The sequence below is a fragment of the Lissotriton helveticus genome, chromosome 1_1 (genome assembly GCF_964261635.1).
Source record: "Lissotriton helveticus chromosome 1_1, aLisHel1.1, whole genome shotgun sequence".
Taxonomy (NCBI): domain Eukaryota; kingdom Metazoa; phylum Chordata; class Amphibia; order Caudata; family Salamandridae; genus Lissotriton; species Lissotriton helveticus.
The window spans coordinates 1574227441-1574247611 of NC_136057.1; the positions used below are offsets into that span (position 1 = coordinate 1574227441).

General features: G+C 44.4%; 1 protein-coding gene across 2 annotated transcripts in view; it reads left to right on the top strand.

The window, feature by feature from the left end:
* UAP1 (UDP-N-acetylglucosamine pyrophosphorylase 1) overlaps positions 1-20171 on the top strand; it is a 148318-nt gene that overhangs the window by 92136 nt on the left and 36011 nt on the right. For both annotated transcript variants that reach the window (XM_078687169.1, XM_078687179.1), the window contains exons 6-8: positions 4572-4765; positions 8657-8797; positions 18257-18445. In XM_078687169.1, coding sequence (XP_078543295.1) covers positions 4572-4765; positions 8657-8797; positions 18257-18445 — 524 coding nt within the window. The remainder of the gene's footprint in view (positions 1-4571; positions 4766-8656; positions 8798-18256; positions 18446-20171) is intronic.

Genomic DNA, 20171 nt, shown 5'->3' on the forward strand with positions numbered 1-20171 from the left:
AGAAAAGATGGAAGTTCAAGCTCCTGACCTATGCATAGAAGGCCCTACACAACTTTGGAACTGCCTACTCGAACCACCATCGGACCTTCCATCAGTCCCACCAGACACCTCCGCCTGTGTCCCTTTCTCTAACACTCACCCCCGCCTCCGACGTAGCAGATGCGGAGGTCGCTCCTTCGCCTACCTAGCTTGAAAGACATGGTACAAGCCCCCCTTTCATCTGAGGACCTCCTCATCTCTTCCAGAGTTCCGAAAGTCCCAGAAAACCTGGCTGTTCAGCTAATCAACTGTACCCTACCTGCGCCTGGATACCCTCGCAGCTGACAAGTAGCTCTCTATAAATCTACTGACTGAAAATATCTTTACAAGCCGATGGCCCAATAGATTGTGCCATTTGATGTATTCTTCCTGACAAAATAGACCAATGACCTCTTGGTATGGGGGATGTAATTTCACGGCTGAGTGCTGTTAGAATGTGAGTTTCTGATTGGCAGAGGTATGCACCCTGTTCAAGCAGTACCCATAATTCTAGTAAGCGAGTAACACACTTTAAATTAACCTGTGCTCACCCTCTGGTAGTTTGGCACATAACAGTCAGGCTTAACTTAATGGGCAATGTGTAAAGTATTTGTGCTTCACACAGTAACACAGTGAAAACACCACAAAAGACTCCTCACCAGTTTAGAAAACTAGCTTATATTTTTATGAGTATAACGAGATCGAAACAACTAAAATCCAACAAGTAGAAGTCAAGATATGAATTTTAAAAGAATAAACAGTTTTGTAGTGCTTAGAAGCATATAACGCCAACTGGGGCTACCTGGTCGCATTTGACCAGGGCAAATCCAAACGTTCAGGCCGACCACGATGGAGCGTGGGTCAGATACAGTGGCCAGTCTTGACCCGCTGAAGAGTACCTTGGATGCATCAACATCAAGGGTGAGGCTTGTAGCAAAGGAGGTGAAACATCGCTTGCGATCCTGAAGATGTAGGCAATGTGTTGGTTCTGAGCTGCAAAAGTCAAAGATGTGTTGAGAGTCACGATGCGATGACCAAGGGCAATGTGTCATAGTCGAACCGCAGGGCTGTAGGCAATGCGAGAAGCACACAGCAAGGTGTTGAACCAGGGCCACGTAGAGTCGGAAATGCGTCAGAAACCCGAGACCATGAGTTGCGCAGTCAGCGGTGCATTGTCCACTGTCCTTGCAGCAGAGGCGATGCGCCGGTGTCGAGGGAAAATGTGGCGGTTCCGATCAGCACAACTTCGTCGATGCGTGGGTTTTCTTAGTTGCAGCACTTAGTATTCACTTACAAGGGCCCACGACTAGATTGATACCATTTGGCAGAGCAGGACTTACAGCAGCCACAGTCCAGGTGCTAGTTGCGGGATGAAGAAAAATATTTGATATCCCTGAGACTTCAGAACACAGGAGGCAAGCCACAAATCCTTGGAGATAGTTTGGTTCTGAGTTGTAGAGATGCAGGTATTGTCCTCCTCCTCCCAGGCAAGATGCAGCAGGCCAACATAGCAAAGTGGCAATTTCTCCAGCAGCACAGCAGTCCTTCTTCCTGGTGTTGTCAGAGGTCCAGTACTTATACCCATTTGGGCCTTTGAAGTGGGGGAGACTTCAAATGGATGCTTTGAAGTGCACAGAGTTCCTTTCTCTCCTGCCCTGGCTCCAACCTGCAACCCTTTGTGTGGGGACTGGATACAGCCCTTTCACGTGTAAGAGTCTTCTCTTCCCTCCCATCCTGTTCAGGATAACCCATCAGCATGCAGATGACCATTAGTCACACCAACCCTTCCTTTGTGTGTGGTTGTCTAGAGGGAATGGAGCAAGCCAGCTGTCACCCACCCCAGACGTGTATTCAAGAGACAGGCCGAAGGTACCTAATTTTTACAGTTAGAAAATGCTAACTTCCTAAAAGTGTTACTGCATTTTGGAGTTGCAATTTAAAAAGCAACTTAACCATAAGTTGTGTTTTAAATTGTGAATCCAGAGACACCAGATTTGAGGTTCCCATCTTTTCCCAAATGGGAATTATACTTATAAATTGTAATTAGGCTGTCCCAAAGTGTCGTGTATCTCCTATCAATCAATCAGTATTTATATAGTGCAAAACGATCACCCCTTGGGGTATCTAGGCACTGAGGTTGCTACATCTGCGTCAAAGAGCCAGGGCTTGGGTCGCTTTCCGAAGACCGCCAGGGAAGGTGCCATGTGGAGGTGGTCATTCCAAGTCTAGGCGTCGATGTAGGGGAAGGAGCAGCCCCGCTGTGGCTGCAATGGGACGTGAGCGAGTGCAAGTGTGGAGGTGGATGGAAGTTCAGCGGTGGTTGATATAGGATGGTCCTTCGTAGTGGAGAGCTTTGTAGGATTATGTGAGCATCTTGAGCTGGCATCTTTTCTGGATAGGGAGCCAGTGGAGGTTTCTGAGGTTAGAGGAGAGGCAGGGTCGTATGGGAAGGTCCAGGATGAGAGTCTGCTGTGTTTTGTATAGGCTGGAGTCTTCTGAGGAGCTGGGTGGGGATTTTAGTGTAAAGAGCATTGCTGTAGTCAAAGCAGCTGATTATGAGGGCTTGCGTGACTGTCTTTCTGGTGTTTACTGGGATCCATCTGAAGATTCTGCGGAGCATGCAAAGGGTGTGGAAGCAGGAGGAGATTATGTTGACTTGTAGTTTCATGGGCAGTTGTCTGCCGAGAATTATGCTGAGGTTGCATGCTCCTATTTTAGAGTATTTCAATACCAGGACATGTAAAGCTTAAAAGTAAGTGTCCTACTTTTTAAATACACTGCACCCTGCCCATGGGCTGTCCAGGGCATACTTTAGTGGTGACTTGTATGTAATAAAAAGGAAGATTTGGGCCTGGCAAGAAAGGTTAACTTGCTAGGTTGACATGGCAGTTTAAAATTGACCACACAGGCACTGCTGTGACATGCCTGAGGCATGTTTAAAGGGCTACTTAAGTGGGTGGCATAATCGGAGCTGCAAGCCCACCAGTAGCGTTTGATTTACAGGCCCTTGGCACGTCATTTAAATATGCCTATTGTGGATAAACCAATGTTTGAAGTAAAGAGCACATGAACTTTGGCACTGGTTAGCAGTGGTAAGGTGTCCATATTCCTAAAGCCAGCAAAATCTAAGTCTGCAGCAATCGTCAAAAACAGTGGGTCAGACGGAAACCACGCCAGGTCTAACAAGTGCCATAGACTGCCTCTCCGTGGTTTGGGCTTTTGGCAGAGAACTAAGAAGCCATAGAAGCTGCCGCAAAATAATTCATCCAAGAGCCATGTGATATCAGATGTCACTAGGCATTAAATGTAGTCTATTGATCCTTCAGCCTCACATCTCGGGTTGTTTAGCTTACTCCTTGTTTAGCAAGGTGAAGATTTCAGTTAGCTCAAGTCCTCAGTTTTGGAATTTACTGCTTACAGATATACTCCATTACAGTATCGTGTTTAAGAAGTGGGCAGTTTGGATACACTGACATTTTTAGTGTTTTGTTAGCATTTCTGAAAACCTCCTGTGTACAAGTTACATGATTGACTTACAAGCATTATGACTCAATCAGGGTTCCCATGACTTTGAAGTGGGGATACCGATTGTAGTAGCCATTGAGTCATTCCACAGGATAGCAAGCTGCAGCTCAAGTTGGATAAACTTCTAACAATTTTATTTACTTGTTTTAAAAAAAAAGTTTTATGTGATTGCAACTGAAACCACAGTACTTGTAATCCTTTCCCACTGTATTTCCGGTGGTAAAGGAGTCCTCCACGAGTAGGATAATAAATCTACCTCATACTAAGCTTACACATTGCCCAAGTGAATGTCTCCCTCATCTGTAATTGCCCTAAACAGGACAAGGAGTCATCTGAAATGTCTACTAATCTTTTGATAGGATGTATGCTCTTGGAATGTTGTTCCTTTAGATGCATTCTATGTCCCTCAGGAATCCAGGCTCTTGTCCCTCCCCATGATATCTGCAAACTAGGTAACTAGTCTATGTTCTGAGCAGTTAGTAATCACTATGCTGTATGTGCCTGTTCAGTAAGATGCTCTGTCCATTCAAGGCAAGGGAAAGAAGACAGTTGTTTTTGTGAATTCTCGATATGAGCTAAACTGCCTTCTTCCTCGTCTAAGCCTCCTCCAAGTCCCCTAACGAGCCAAGAATCAGTTTTTTGTGCAGAAATGTCACCAGAGCAGGCAGGGATTTTAGAGTGATAACGAGATGCCCACAATACTTCCTCCAATATTCTTCCTAGAGACACACTTTCTTCATGTGATTCCAAAGCTTTTTCAATTCCACTGCGTCATTCAATTTGTGTCATCCTTGTAGAGTGTGTGAAAAGAAATGTGGAGCATCGTTTAAGCAGGTCTTCTAAAATGCGCGCTGTGTTTTTTTGGGTGGGGGGACACACCCAAAAGTACTTTAGTTAGTCTAGTAACTAACATCCTTTTATTTTAGTACTGCATTTTTCTCCGTTGGCAGTGTTTTTGCTCAAATATGTGACTGTTTTAGAAATTAGCTTTCATGTAAATAATAGTGTGTCTCATTTTCATTGTGTAGGTGGTGGAGAAGACCAACCCCACAGAGCCTGTTGGTGTGGTGTGCAAGGTTGACGGAGTCTATCAGGTGGTGGAATACAGTGAGATCACCTTGTCAACAGCACAGAGACGGAGTGCAGATGGGCGACTGATGTTTAATGCAGGCAACATCGCCAATCATTTCTTCTCTCTGTCTTTCCTCAGAGATGTTGTCCAGTAAGTAAGACTTTGCTGACTTGCGTGTGATCCACGAAAAGAACGGCAGTTGATTATTATTTTTGTTTATCGAAGCCCTTCTGAATGGTGAAACGTCATGTCTATCATTCTTCTGCATCTCGGCCTTGTCTATAGTATATTCTTTTTCACTTTCCGTAAAATTCATGTCTTGATCTGTGTTTCAAAGCTCCTTTCTTGCATGTGCACAACCCCTTAGTTCTGAATTGCAGTAATTGGGCACTCACTTTGAGGTGAGTTCTTGGTGACTGAATATGCACTTGAAGGATCAAACACGGTGGTAGGAGATGTGCAGAGTATTGTGTTCGAGGCAGGGCCCTCAAATCTACATGTGGTTCCTATTTAGTGTTGTGAAAGGTAATTAGAGGGGTGAGCACTCTGTGTGCCGCAGTTGAAGCAGTTAGTCCAACCAAGATATGTTCGACACCAACTTCAATTTCAATGCACGTCTGCAGTCCAGTGTTTGGAACAGACATCCTAGTTTTCAAAGGATTATGGAAAGTATGTAGTTGGCCTCAAGAGTCTAGCATGCTGTACTTTAGGGTCTACAGCAACCTCCAAGTGTGAATTTTCTGTTTTTTGTGTTTTTTTCGTTTTTTTCTTGAATTGCAGGATCTTGGAAGGTGCTTGGTGGATTTTCAGGCCCTTGATGACTTTGTTTCATGTTTGGGCTTCATATGCCTGACACTTAATACTTGTTGCTATCTTTCGTTTTGTTTTGTGATTCAAGCATGTAGCAGACATTCAATCCTGACCTGACAGAAGGCTAGGTGAGTGCCACTCGTAATTAGTTGGTAGAAATCGCAGGCTCTTTCACTGTGATGGATAGGTTAAATTGTCAACCCTAAGTTGGTTGTTCAGACATCAATAACTTTGAGCCACAAAAGATAGCGAGTTAAATAATTTTCCATTAGTTTCAGTTTAGCTTCCAGCAACATACATGTTCCAGACAACTCGTGCTGATGTAATTTTTTTCAGACTGGGAAGGCGCCCAAGCCTCATCAGTGTTCATCTGAGATTGCAGGTGGGGAGAGATAACATATAAATGTTGAAAAGCAAAGACAGTATGAAGGGATGCCCTATGTGTGACGCCTGCTATGCTCGTCCTAGAGGATTAAGCAGACCAGATTCCGACGTGTTTGGTGACCTCTAACGTTATAGATGAATTCATGTATGTTCTGTCTTGCACTGTGTGACTTGTTCTACAATGTAATCCATTGCAGAGAGTTCAGTAGGTCCAATGCTGAATGCTAGCTTTCATCTGAGAAATGAGGCAACCCCCTTAATGTGAAACTCCACTTTCTGTTCCTCTTACTGAATTGACTTTAGGCTAGTGACGATCAGGTGGTGGGTTGTGATGGTCTTCATATTTCCAAATGTGTGTTCTTATCTGTTTTAGTACAGTGCTTGACAGTAGCTAGTTGGGTCTTTGGACAGGGTAATGGATTTCTTTGTGAAAGGTGGTAATTATCTGTTTTAAGTCGTCATAAACTAGATATAAGTCGTGCTGTTTGGGGAGCAGGTGTGTGCAGGAATTTCTGTCATTCTGGGTGCAGCGTTGCCGGTCTTTGACCTTGTTTGTAAGATGCACACTTTGATTTGAAGGCAAATACTGTTTTACTTTCCTTTTTTTAATTGTATTATAAATTTCCCCAACATGACATTGAGTACACCATTGAAGAAGAAAAAAAGACTTTTCCATTGCAATGATTAAAGGCAAATACACTTCCGAGTATATTGGTGGGGTGGGATGGAAGAATTTAGTGATGGTTCAGGGTTGCCTGCAAGCGTTTAGTACATTTTTATTTTTGAGTTGAAGTAAGTTCTTGGAGTCTTCACAAGGATGTTGAGTCGTAAACAGAAGGCTTCTAAACTCCACTCTCCAGATTCCAGGGATCAATTTTGTTATTAACAAAAACACCAAGAGTGTTTCAGGTGTCCTGGCATAGAGAATGGAAGGATGCATGGCTCCCGCTCAGTTTTTATTTCTGTCCAGTAATCATTTTATTTGCTTTCGGGCAGAGCTGATATGCCCCCTCAACTTCAGCAATAACTGTTTAAGTGAAAAAAATAAATAAACAGAGTTGGGAGAAGGGCCTTCTGGCACACAGTTTTGATCCCAGACGTTTTTCTTTGCTGTGGTGGACCTATTTGCACACAAGGGGTACCATTTTGTGGGCTTGAGTTGGGGACATTTGCCATTGGTAACATATGGAGTTTTACTGCACATAAGTGTGAGGAAATGTCAATAAGGTTCCTTTTTTATGGATAAGTAGAGCCGGTGTGATCCACACAATTCATGCCTCCCTGGATTTGTCTGTCTGAGTACCCGGGATTATGGGGGCCAGACTCCTGCATGCCAAATTTTTTCATGGGAAAGATGCTTCTGAAATATACTTTAAATTAGTAGTTTTGACCCTCTGCACTCCCTTACAAAGTACCTAACATGTGGGAATAAAGCGTTTTGGACATTAGTGTCTGACATCACAAGTTGTTCGTTTTGTGGCTCATAAATGTGCCAAAATCGTGTTCAATAGCATCAGGATGGTTCTTGCATGACACAACAAAAGGTGGTAACACCCATATATCAAATTATCCCCGGAGTCTCTAGTGTGAAAAATATTGTTGGGATGTGTATGATGGGAGACAGTATGCTGTTATCGCTTTGTTTTGAAAAAGTGTTCGACTGTCAGAAAACCTTGTTTGATTACACTCCCGTCAATTACATGTCATGAGAGATTTCTTGGAGGTATGAAATTCACCTGTCACAGACATCCGATGTTCCTTCACAAAACCGCAGTTTTCATTGCTACCCATTCTCTATCTTTTTCATTTTTCATGTGAAGTAGGATAAATTCATGGTTGAAGTATGATTAAATGCATTTGGTGATAGATGGTGATAGATGGTAGGAACCTTCATTTTCGAATGCTTGCTGCTCAAAGCTTAGAGCTGCTTTGTAAGGGTCTAAGACTGCTGCTGGTTTCCAGATGGAGCCTTTGTTGCATTGGAAATATGAGCTTCGTTGGTAGGACCCTGGCACTCCTAATCCAGGCTACGATGTATCCCAGTATGGTTAGACCTGTGCATCCTCCTACTCTGCCATGGTGGTGATAGTGCATCCGGTAAGTTTGAAAAACGCAAAAGTAGGAGGGCTTATATTGAGTGGGTGAGGTTGTACTGTGGTGTGCATGCCATTCTCACATATTTTAACCACTGTGGAAGTATTTCCCTGCCTTCACAAGCTGCTTTTGGCTTTTCATAAGGGTTGGTTAGAGCAACTTGTCTTAACGCCTTCTGTACCCTTAGGATGTACCAGTTCACCCGCCTTGTAGTGGCGTCCCAAAGCATCAGTCGGCAGGGAAGCTTAATGAGTTCAAGACCCACTACCAAAAAGATTTTCATGCAGTGGCAGGACTTTGAAAATATATGGAACAATTTTTTTATGAATCCGTTCATCCATCCATGTGTGTGCTTTAGCTTGTGGTCCTTTACTCTGCTTTTTTTTTCACCAGTTCATAGCATTCTTGGGATGGAGGAGTTTGCACCATTTTGTTTCGCTGCACTGTGGTATGGTTTGCGGTGTATTTATGTTTGGCTGTTGTTCCAGAATTATGTTGATGTACTGCTGCTTCCACAGAAGTATTGAGCACAGCACCCTTGTGAAGCATTCACGAATTGGGAAAATGTGCCTCAAGAGTACTATACTTCCATCTCATAGTCACCCTTAAGATCTATTTAGTTGTAACCAACATGCTGGAGAAGATAACCATGAGGCATTGTTTTTGTTTTGCTTTGGACAACACAGTTGCTGCCATTGCATGTTGTATATTTAGGGTTGGTTTATTACTCACTGTCTTTGCTTTTCCCTCTAGCATTCATGAACCCCAGCTGCAGCACCACGTGGCACAGAAGAAAATTCCATATGTGGATACTCGAGGGCAGTTCATCACGCCAGAAAAGCCAAATGGGATCAAGATGGAAAAGTTTGTCTTTGACATCTTTCAGTTTGCAAAGTACGTGCAAACCTTTTGTGGGCCTTTGTAGGGTAGCTGTTTATGTATATGACATGTTTGCTATGTGCCATTTATTATTTACTTCTAAAATGAATGGGAGATGGAAGCACGCCAGTTGTGTTCTGTGCATGTGCCAGCAGCAGTGTAAGTGCACATATTCATGCCAGCTGCATGAGGTTGGAGATCCAAGGAATAGTTGACGCCAGACCTACTTCTTTTCATATTTCATATCACAGCTGCTACTCAACAAGTCAGGAGCAGTTTTATTAGGCAGGAGGTGAGGCCCCCTCCACTGCATACTTTCATTATTGTAATGCATCTTCCAGTGAGGGCATTACCACCAGCTCTATGATTTTCAAGGGATAGCCTTTGAACTGAAGCACTCGTCTTTATAACGTAATCATCATGCATAAAATATTATGCAAAATATTTTACATCCGGGCATAAGGAGCTAAGATTGAACGGCTTGTGCAGATTTGTTATCACATCACACATTTCTTTTTTTTCCTCTAAGTTGAGCATCTGTTATTTCAAACTACTGATCTAGTAAACGTTGATCAACAACATTTAGTGTATAACTTATTTTCTAGAGAGAAAGATTGTGTCGGAAATTTTCTTGGATACTATTGTTTTTCGAAGTGAAGTTTGCAAGATTAGTATTTTTGATTTACAAAGAGAGCAAAACAAATTGCAAAGCTGTGAAAAAGATGCAGAATTACAATCATAAAACTTCTTTTTTGATCGAAAAGAATTTTCATTTAGCTATTTTTTAATTTGTTTTATTTTATGGGCAAAGAAGGAGAAACTTCTGCCTTTATTTAGTAATGCACTTAAATATGGTGATCTAAGTTTGTGACTTTGCTTGTGAATTTAGTGAAGTTTCCCTTCATGGGATGGCATTGAAAGTAAGTAATCTTTTCTTGTGAGCTTTCGACCTGAGGCTGAGCTAGGTAAAAAGAAGTGATTTGAGGTAGGTTATTGTGTGTGTAACAGATGTATCCAGTAAGGCTGGGCAGAGTGTAAGCAGTGAAATGACATGCTTCTGAAGGAGGCTAGTGAAGAAATGTTTGCTTAGGCAATCGTCCTAAAAAAGTGCTGCCTCTTACTCTATCTTTTCAGCTTTTTCATTGTTGAAAGTCTTTATCCCCTTTCAGAAGTTTGTTTTTGTTGCCTTATAGCCTGGAATTAAACTGTATTAAAATATTTTTATGTTTTTACATTTACCTACACACTGTAAAACGAAACACTTAGTGTTCAATTCAAAGGACCAAAATAACTGACTTTTGTAAGTGTCTACTATATAGCCATCCATTTAAAACTTGGAGACTCAATTGCAGCATGAAGTGAATCAACCACATCCCTGTGGTGGAGCAAAGGGCTCACGGGAGATGTTCCTCTGAGAGCTAGGTGGCCTAGCATGCAGCAGTTTGCCATATGCTAGTCGCTGTGGTGGAACAGGCACTCAAGTTAATTCCTTCAGTTTTGTCACCACCATCAGATTAGGGTAGCAATCTGCTGGATTGTTTTTCTTTTATCCAACTATACCGTAGAAAGGTTCTGAAGCAGACTTATGCACATGTATGGCTTCCAGAGTAGTGTGGTACTCGTCGAAAAATCGCTTCAACACCCCATCAGGGGTAGCAAGTGCTATATAATTGCAAACCTTTTTTCCCTCTTCTATCCCTCCACTATCTTTCTCAATCCAAGTAACTGATAACATATCCACCACTCAAATTACTTCCATATTTCACTATACTAACTCGCTACTAATCCTTTATGGGTTCTGGAGTAGCGTACTACTTGCTGAAAAAGCGCTTTGACACCTCATCAGGGGTAGTAAGCTCTATATAAATGCAATCACAATACAATAATTGCTTTGTAATGGCTATCGTAAATTTGCTCAGGCATAACCAACCACCTACAAAATTATACAACAAGCAACATGACCACCACCTGCATCCAACTGTAGTGATGTGAGTATATGATTTTAGCATAGTTTCAGCTTTTCCAGTAGGTTCTCTCTGCTCACCAGTGCATTTGACAGCAAAAGGTGCAACAATGACCACCAAGAAGCTTTCAAATGAACTTCAGGAAACAGTGGTGGAAACACACAGCTCAGGAGATGGGTATGAAAACTATTCAAAGGCCTTGAATATCCCTTGTAGCACAGTCATTATAATTAAAAAGGGTAAACTGTATGCCACTACCAAGACCTAGCCTAGATTGCGCCATCCTTCCAAACTAGGTGACTGCACAAAAACCTTACTGATCAGAGGAACTAGCCATCAGGAGGCCAGTGGACACTTTAGATGACGTCTGAACTTTTAAAGCTAATATGGGTCAAATTGTGCAGGCAGCAAAAATATCACAAGCACCCCAGAATTGTGAACTTTATTGTTAAGTGCCAATAAGGAAAGTTAATGAAGAAAGCTCATCTGGAATCCCATTTGTAGAGTGCACGAACACTGGGGATTCTCTAGTAATGCGGAAAAAGGTTTTGCTAATTGATAAAACCAAAGTGCAGAAAAATACTATCCTTAATGTGAAGTACACTTGTGTTTTGTGTCTCTTGGTAGAAACTAGGGCACTTGTCAGGATTGATAAGAGCAAAGTTCAGGAAAGCCCTTTAGAAACCTTTACGCCCTCTGTAAGAAAACTGAAACCAAGACGGAGGTTCCTCTTTCAGCAAACAGTGACCCGAGGCACACTGATTGACGAAGGAACAAAATGGTGAATGTCTTTGCATAAACTCAGAACCCCCCCCCCTTATCCATTCGAAAATGTGTGACATAACTTTGAGTCTTGTCCATAAAGGCTACTCAATGATCTTGACAGAGTATCTCCGTTCTGTTTGGAATAGGCAAAGCGTACCAAATCCAGGTGAACCAAGTTGTTGGAGACCCATCCCAACAGGCCGGCAGCTGTAATTGGTGCCAAAATTGCTTTCACCAAGAAATAAGGCAGGAGAGTAGTGATTTATCCAATTATAACAGTTCAGTTTTGTGTTTTTCACACAAAAAACATTTTTCCCTTGGAAGTGTGTAGTAGATAAAAATCTTAATTGAAATGCAAGTAGCTCTGAGGCACTGACTCATCAAAATATAGAAATCATTCTACTGAGTGTAGACTTCCTTTATACACGAGATACTTTCTATAACTGGTGTTATTAAATCTATATGTAAAAATTCAAGTTGAAATTCATTTGATTGATCGAAATGATAAATTCATCATCAAAGAATCCTAAAATACAGTGTAAAATAAAAACAGTTCCAGTTTTAAATAATTAAAACTCCAATCACAATCAATCGGGATTTATAAAGCATGGCAAATCACCCCTGTGGGCCTCGATGGGCTGGAGTTACTAGCTGCTTTGTAGAGTTCTATTCATTCGAACATCCAGGTCTTGAGTCCTTTTCTGAATTCCCGGAGTGATGAGGCAGTCCTGAGGTTCAGTGGAAAGTTGTTTGCTTTGGCCGCTAGGTGTGAGAAGGAGCATCCACCTCTGTTGCCTCAGCGGATCCGAGGGGTGTGTGTTAGGAATTGGGAGTTAGATCGTAGGTGTCCGGTCAATTGGTGGAAGGTCTAGTGCTAGCAGATTTACTACAATGCGATATAAAAAGTTAAAATTACCTAAAATATAAAGTGCAATAAACCGGACCCATTATACAATATTTTATCGGGATTAAGGTAGTGACTTTTGCCTTATGTACCAGACCGCGTACAACATCTTAGATAAAGCAACTATGACTATTGTTGAAGAGTCGCTTTTACAAATCCTGAGCGATTGCCTTCTTTCCATAAAACTCAGGCACTAACAAAGGGAAACAATCCACTTACTTCTAGATTTGACATGCAAAGGGCAGACGAACAAGTGTTCTCTGTTTCATCAACAGAAAGACTAAAGAAGCAGTTGTGAGTCCCGGGTGTAGCAGCATTCCATAATGAGGTGTGAACTGCAATTGGGAGGGTCCAGTGCCTAACCTGTTAAAACAATGAGCGAGCACGTGTCGGGCGAATATCATTTAAAAATTCCTCATGTTTAGTTATGAATTTGTGCAAGACAGAGCATCTAGTAAGGCTGCCTGTGGAATTTTGCAGCTCATTACGGGCAGCAGCTTTCTTCTGGAAACGAAGTTTCACCTTTGGGGCAGTATTAGTCTGGATAGAAGAGGTGTCGTCCCAAGAACTAACCACGCCAAGCGCAAACCAAGCAGTTTTTTTTCTATAGAGGCCAACCATCAGATTTTTGTGGACAATTGCAATTTTAGGATCTCTGCAAGCCCCTCTCTATAATGGTGCAATTTGATGGTATCCGAATACGCACCCAATACAACAGTGGTCTCAAGGCTGCCAAGTCTGCAACTGGAAAAAACCTAGATCCAGTCACCATGGTACTAGTGGTGTACCCCTCCCTGGGCCAGTAAGTGCTCTAGTGAAATGGTTTTCGACAACGATCAACGTGCTCATGTTGCAGTAGCCCTATGACTCAGCAACATACAGTGCCGCACTGCTGACTTACGACTTGTAAATTTTAATCGCAGCGAGTATTTGAAACCAAGAAGCCCTTTTAGCAAATCTACATATGGCACCGGCTTTATGTTTAATCGTGAGAGAACTTTTGTGAATCTCGCGATCGGGCTCGTTCTTGAGGTCGCTCCCGCGACCGCCATGCGAAAACAGGTAAGCGTAAGCACAGGCGTCGCTTGCGGAGGTCTTTCTTCGATGTTCGTGCTGCTGCCGCCCATTCCCCTCGCACTGTGCCAGGTAAAGGCGCATGGCAGCTCTTATCCTCCGTACCCTCCCTTTCCGGAAGTTGGAGTAACGCGTGCCCAAATGGAAGCTTATTCTATGGCACTCCAGGCTTGCTTTGAGTCGCCCCGCTCTCCCTGGTGCACCATCGGGTCCCACAGAGGTAGCAGGCACTCATGCCGGGTCCTCGTCTGCGGAAGTTTCCCCGGCGCCGGCTGTGTGTGTGTCGACTCCGATTCCGGAGCCGACACAACGCCAACAAGTAGGGGGCCCACAGCACAACCCACCCGTCAGTCAGTGCATAGCGGGCTTCCTGCGCTGACGTCGGAGGCTGTGCCGGCGACGCCCGGTCCGACGCCTGGTTCTACCCCTGGGTCGATGTCCAGCCCGGCACCTTGTGCTTACTCCAGGAAGTTTACAGTGTGGATCGATGTCGGTAGGCGTCCAGGTCGAGTTCCCTGTGGAGGTCGTCGAAGTCCAGGCGACTCTGATGTGGCGTCGATCGAAGCCGGTACCGGCTTCGATTCCTCTTCCCTTGGTTGAGGTTGTTGCTCCTCCCGACTCCTCGGGCGGCGATAGGTCTCCTACATGGCGTCATTTGACGCCGGTACTAGCGATTACGCCTCCTCCTTTACAACATGATGCTTCTCTGGACTCCCCAGATCAAGGGCCAATGGTGCAAGTACCCAGTGTTGCCTGGCCTTCGGGTCAGTCTCCGGCTCCTCCACTCCTATTGTCTAGTGGCCAGATTAGTCTTCAACCGTCTCCTACCGACAGTTTGTAATCACCTACACGGATGGCAACTGAATCTAGTGCTGCCTTTGCGTGCGCTATTCATGGGGCGGCTGCTGTACTCGGCTTTCAGCCTCCTGTAGTGCCTCTACTTTCCAATCCTTTAATGGATCTGCTCCACTTGGAGCCTATCGAGGTGGAGCCTTTGCTGCCCTTTGGGGGCTCTTTATTTGACATCCTCCGTGGCACATGGTCAAGACCCTCTTCTGGTGACCCTGTTGATTGGGCTATTGCTCGTAGGCACCGCCCTGCTCTGGGTGATCCTCTTTGCCTGTCTCTTCACCCAACAGCTCAGGGCCTAGTTGTTCAGGCGGCTTTTAATATACAGTCTTCACCCACGTTGTCGTTGTTACCTCCCACCAGGGAGTCTAGGTGGCTGGACGATTGTGGTCGCCGGATTTTTGCCTCTGCCAGCACGGGCATCCGGGCATTAAATATGGCCTGTGTGTTTGCACGTGCATCCTCAGCTCTTTGGGACTCAGTTGGGAACCTTCTCCCTTCTGTTCCAGAAGGGCCACAGGCAGAATTGCTTCGTCTTCTGCTGCATGGCAGGGAAATGGCACAATTCTCCCTTAGGTCTTCCCTTGATGCAACTGACTATGGGACGGATTCTTTCTCACGCTGTGGCTTTACGCAGCCATGCTTGGCTGCGCGACAGTCGCTTCCCAGATCATATTCGGGATGCCCTCGGAGATCAGTCATTCAATGGGGTGGATCTTTTTTACCGCCACACTGATTCGGTGATCCCCCGTCTCTTGTCCTGGCTGCAGTGAATCTTGGTGCCTTATTTTACGGCGCCAACCTCGGCACGGGTTGGTTATAGTGCCTGGTTAGTGTTCATGGCTGGTTAGCCATCTCTATGTTCGTTCAGTACAGCCATTTGGCTGATTCTCTTGTTTTTCAGTCCTCTGACTATGTGCTTAGCTCAAGAGGACACCCCTACAGGGGATTAGCCTTACCTTTTGTGGCGTATTTGCTGGCATTGGGTTCTGCCTTTGCCTTGGTACGCTCCTATGGATTTTTTCTGCGACATCCTGCTGGGAGTCACTTGTCTGTTTCTACAATGCTCCTTGTGTAAAGTTGCTCTATTGCCTGTCTGGGTTGGTCTATCTGCACTGCATCGGAGCCTAGCATGGATTCAGTGCCGTGTCTATCCAGCAGGCCTGGCAAAACACTTTGTTGTCGCCAGTTTTTTCACAACTGACACCCTATATGCCGCTGTGCAGCCTGCTTATTATAGTTTTTTTTTATTGATATAGATTTGAATGTGCTGCTCTTTCTGGGTTTGTCCTCCAAGGCAGTGGTTTAGCAGGTGTTCTCTGCTGTGTGTGGTCGTGGCCTCCTTTTGGCCGTTCATCCTATCACAATTTCCATATTCACTGCTGTTTCTGTACGGGTGTTTACACGCTTTGCCTTACAATCGCACTGTGCGCTCTCAAGGGGCGTGTTTTCTTTACAATACTCGCTTCTTGGGGTCCGGGACATTTCCATTTGTCCTTACTATTTCCACTGTCATGTCTGGTTCTTCTAGCTTGCGGGGGGGTCATCGTTCCTCCCAGGCAAAGGGCAATTGTTCTTTACTGCCCTAGGTGTTGTCCTATCCAGTTCCAAGTGTCTGCGGGTAATTTTAGCGTACCCTAGACTCTTGTTGTGTTCCGCTTCTCTTTTCAGCATTTTTCTTCCTGCTCAGTGTCTGTTCTGTGTTCTTGCCCAGCGGATCCGTGCAGGCTTTTCCTTCATGCGGTGTCCGTGGTCTCTGTTCCTGTCTGCTTGTGCCATCGGCTCTTATGTGGTGCCCGGTTTTATTGGTGCCCTTTTTGGGCCATGGCCTTCTTGCTGTTGTGCGCACCTGAACTGTTCATTCTGGTCTACATAAGGTATGTGCTTACTTTGTGTGGTTCCAGTGTCCACACGGTATGCTTAGGTACCTTCCAGTATGCTTACGTGCCTTCCGGTCTCCGCTCTTGTGTTTTGGCGTTTGACTACTTGTCATCGGCTCTTTCACATGTTGTGACAGACCGTTTAAGTCCTGGCGTGTTTTGTGCTTTCGTGCTACGCTTTCTAGCCGTAGACTGGCATCCTGCCAATACTGTCTCTTGTGTCTTCCTGGTACAGGTTTCAACAGGGTTCCTTTTCGCTGTTGTACATATTAGGCCGGTGTGTGATGTCTCTGTCATACCAGTTGCCATCTTTTGAGGCTTTGCTGCAGTCGGCACGTTGCATTTGTTGGATCTCTCAAACCCTCAGTTCAGCTCCGCTTCTTGCAAACTCGTATCCTTCCTTTTTACTCCTGTATATCTAGTGTATGGTTTCTTCTACATGCTGACGTTTGCTGGGTGAGGGTCAGCCTCTTGTCACTGCTGCTCCTCCTGCCTTGCAGGCGCAGGTTCCAAAGTGCTTTTTTCCACGGTTCTGTTTGATCAACCGATGATTGCTTTTGCTTTCTGTCGCCACCTTAGATCCGTCTCATTCCTCGTACCCTGGGTCGGTTCATCTTCTTTTTTTCCACGTTAGCGACTCTCACTTTGCCACGGGCATTCTGGCTCTTTGTTTTCCTTTTACAAACCCTGTATACACAAAGGGGTTTTTTCGCGCTGTTCTTGACAGCTTCTGGTGCCTTTGCCTCCCGTTGTTTCCCGCTCTCTTTAGAGCATCATTGTCTGGTGGTGAACTGTGCTAACATTGTTGTCCTCACTACGGTTCGTCCCCTGGTTTCACGGTGCTAGTTTAGTCACCCTCCGGACGACTAAGTTCTCTCGGGAACTTGGTGGGGTTCCATGGCAGACCCGCTTCCTCCATGGGTATGGCTTTGGTATCTATTCTAAGTTAAGGAATCTGCGGCTAGACTTCTCAGAGGGACAAGTTACTTACCTTCGCTAACGATGTATCTGGTAGAGACATAGTCTAGCCGCAGATTCCTTAATGCCCGCCCGTCCTCCCTGTTCTGCGAGAACCTTTTCAGGTTGGTGCTTTCTATACTCGCCTCCCTTAGGGTGGCTTGCCCTTTTGCGGGGTGACATTCTCTCTTCACTCCAACACAGATTGCTTTGTTCTGTTTCTCTGTTACATTCTGCCCATTCTCAAGATTAGGCGGTATGTTAATCCATCATGTGTTCTTTCCTGTCCTCGGCCTGGATGGTAACGGTGTAAAATCTATTCTCGTTTTTTCGCACCGTCCCTCTCCCCTTCTTCTCCATTGCCTTTTACGTCAGATCTATTGGCTCTGTACATTTATGGGTCTTTTATTGGGGTTGCGATGTCTCTTTTTGGTGACGTCTTGTGGTGAGCTATCCTTAAATCTTGTGTTCCGTACTTGTTCTCCTTCACGGTTTTACTTTCTGGATGCTGACTTTCTGTCCTCTACCAGGCTGTTTTTCTACATCCTTGTCTCCCTTAACGTTGACTTAGCTTTCACTCTTGCGGGGTTGCTTTTCAGAGCGTTGCTCTGTCTCACCCGTCAATTTCTTTCAAATTTTTTGCCATTTTTGCACACTGTTCCCATATTCTCACAGTTTTTTGGTGGTGGCTCCACATTCTGACTCAGAAAAGTTTCTCCAACGAAAACTGACGTCAGCGCGCTGGGAGAGGCATATATGGCTCAGCTGACGTCATATCCGTGGACGACGTCATGGCGGAGCTGGGCGGCGCCTCCCCCGGCGCGCAGAGGAGCTGCTGCAGAAGGTTTTCCGGATCCAGTCTGATGCCTGAGGATATTCTAAGTTAAGGAATCTGCGGCTATACTATGTTTCTACCAGATACATTGTTACCAAAGGTAAGTAACTCGTCCTATTAGAAGAGTGTCCTCTCCATTATGTAGTTCAAAGTGTGTTCTACAGATGTTGGCATAATTTTATGACCATTGAATGCCCTTTCTTACTCTTTGTAACTTTTGTGTATTTCAAATTTTCCCAACTGTAGGAAGTTTGTAGTTTATGAAGTGCTGCGGGAAGAGGAGTTTTCCCCCCTTAAGAACGCGGACAGTCAGAATGGGAAGGACAATCCAACCACTGCAAGGCATGCCCTCATGTCGCTACATCACTGTTGGGTCCTCAATGCTGGTGGGCACTTCATAGACGAGAATGGTACCAGGATTCCAGCTATTCCTCTGTAAGTGACTGTGCTTTGGCTGCTGACTTCGGTCATGATCAGGGCTGTCTTTCCTATATAATGAGTAGACTAACAAAAAATAAAGGTTTAGATCAGTCAGAGCATACAGTAGTAATATTTGCCTTATGTCCCCCTGTGTTCCCATTGAGTTAAATGCCATATGTATACCCTCTGCAGAGGAAGGTTAAGTTACATTTTCAAACTAATTTATTAGGTCGAAGCCTATCACACAGCACAGCTGTCTGGTTTGCTAATATTATCTTGGGGCAATTCGGAGAGCTTCCCTGGGAATGCATTCTGCCCATTGCATAACATTGGCTTTGTGGTTTGGCACTCGCATTCCCTTGCTTTCTATTTGCTACCTTTTTTGTTTTAGGCTGTCCAGCTTATATCTGTTAGTTTCTGTGTCCAAACCTTATTTACTGTATTCTTTAATCCGTACTGGATTTCTATTCACAGGCTTTTAAATGTTGTTCTTATCTTATCACATTTGCTGTGCAGACAAAGACAGAGGTCAAATGTCATGCTCTGTCTTTTTGGGAGCTTGGCATTTACTTTTCTTTCTCTGACTTCAAAATGAGAGGATTTATGTAACAAGCATGCTGGCTACTAAGAGGTGCTGGATGGAAGGCTGTACAATGGTTTTTTTCTAGCACATAATAAAATGTAAATGAGCTGTGCAGATATTTCAGAATATATCAGAATTAGGACAGCACAAATGAAGCACATTTTTGGGTAATTCTGAAGTGTGGTGGAAACAAACATTTTAATACAATCAATACAGTAGTTGAGGACATTTCCACACATTATTTGTGCGCTGTATATTTCCATCAGTAAAGCTGTATATCTGTGCAAATGTAATGGTCATTTCAATTGGTGTTGTCTGTAATGGCAGTACCTACCACACCATGCTTACTCCACTTATACTACTCCACTCTGCTCTACACCACTCCATACTATGCCACTCCACACTGCACCACTGCACTCTATGCCTCTCTACTCTGCCAATGCACTCTACCCCACACTACTTTCACAACTGCACTCTGTGCAACTCAACTCTATGCCACTGCACTCTGCAAAACTGCACTTTATGCCACTCCACTCTACTCCAGTACACTCTCAGTCAGCAATATACCACTGTAATCTACTCTGCTTCACTGTACTCTACACCTCTGTACTTTAATGTGCACCACTCTACTCTTCTCAGAAACAACCTACTCTGCACCACAGCGCTCTACTCTGCACCACTCTACACTACGCCACTGCACTGTACTCTAAGTACTGCACTCTATGCCAATGCTCTCTACAGATCTTTTTATTCAAAACCAATGCACGCTACGCTATTGCGCTCTATGCCAATCTGCTCTGTACCAATGAACTCTATGCCAATATACTCTGCACCACTGCTTTCTTTGCCACTGCACTCTACACCACTCCAGCCTAGGCTACTCCACGTTGCTACACTCCATTCTATGCCATTCCACTCTGCAACACTGCACACCACTGCCCTCCATGCCAGTGCTCTCTATGCCACTTCACTCTGCACCACTCCACTCTACACCACTTCACCCTACTCTCGAACTTACTCACTTTATTCTATGCTGTGCCACTCTACACCACTTTACTCAACTCCAGTATAGGAGCTTTCATGGATTCACATGTTTGAATCATTCCCTGTCATCATGATATCGGTACTTTAAATAGTAATAGTAGTAATAGTAGACTG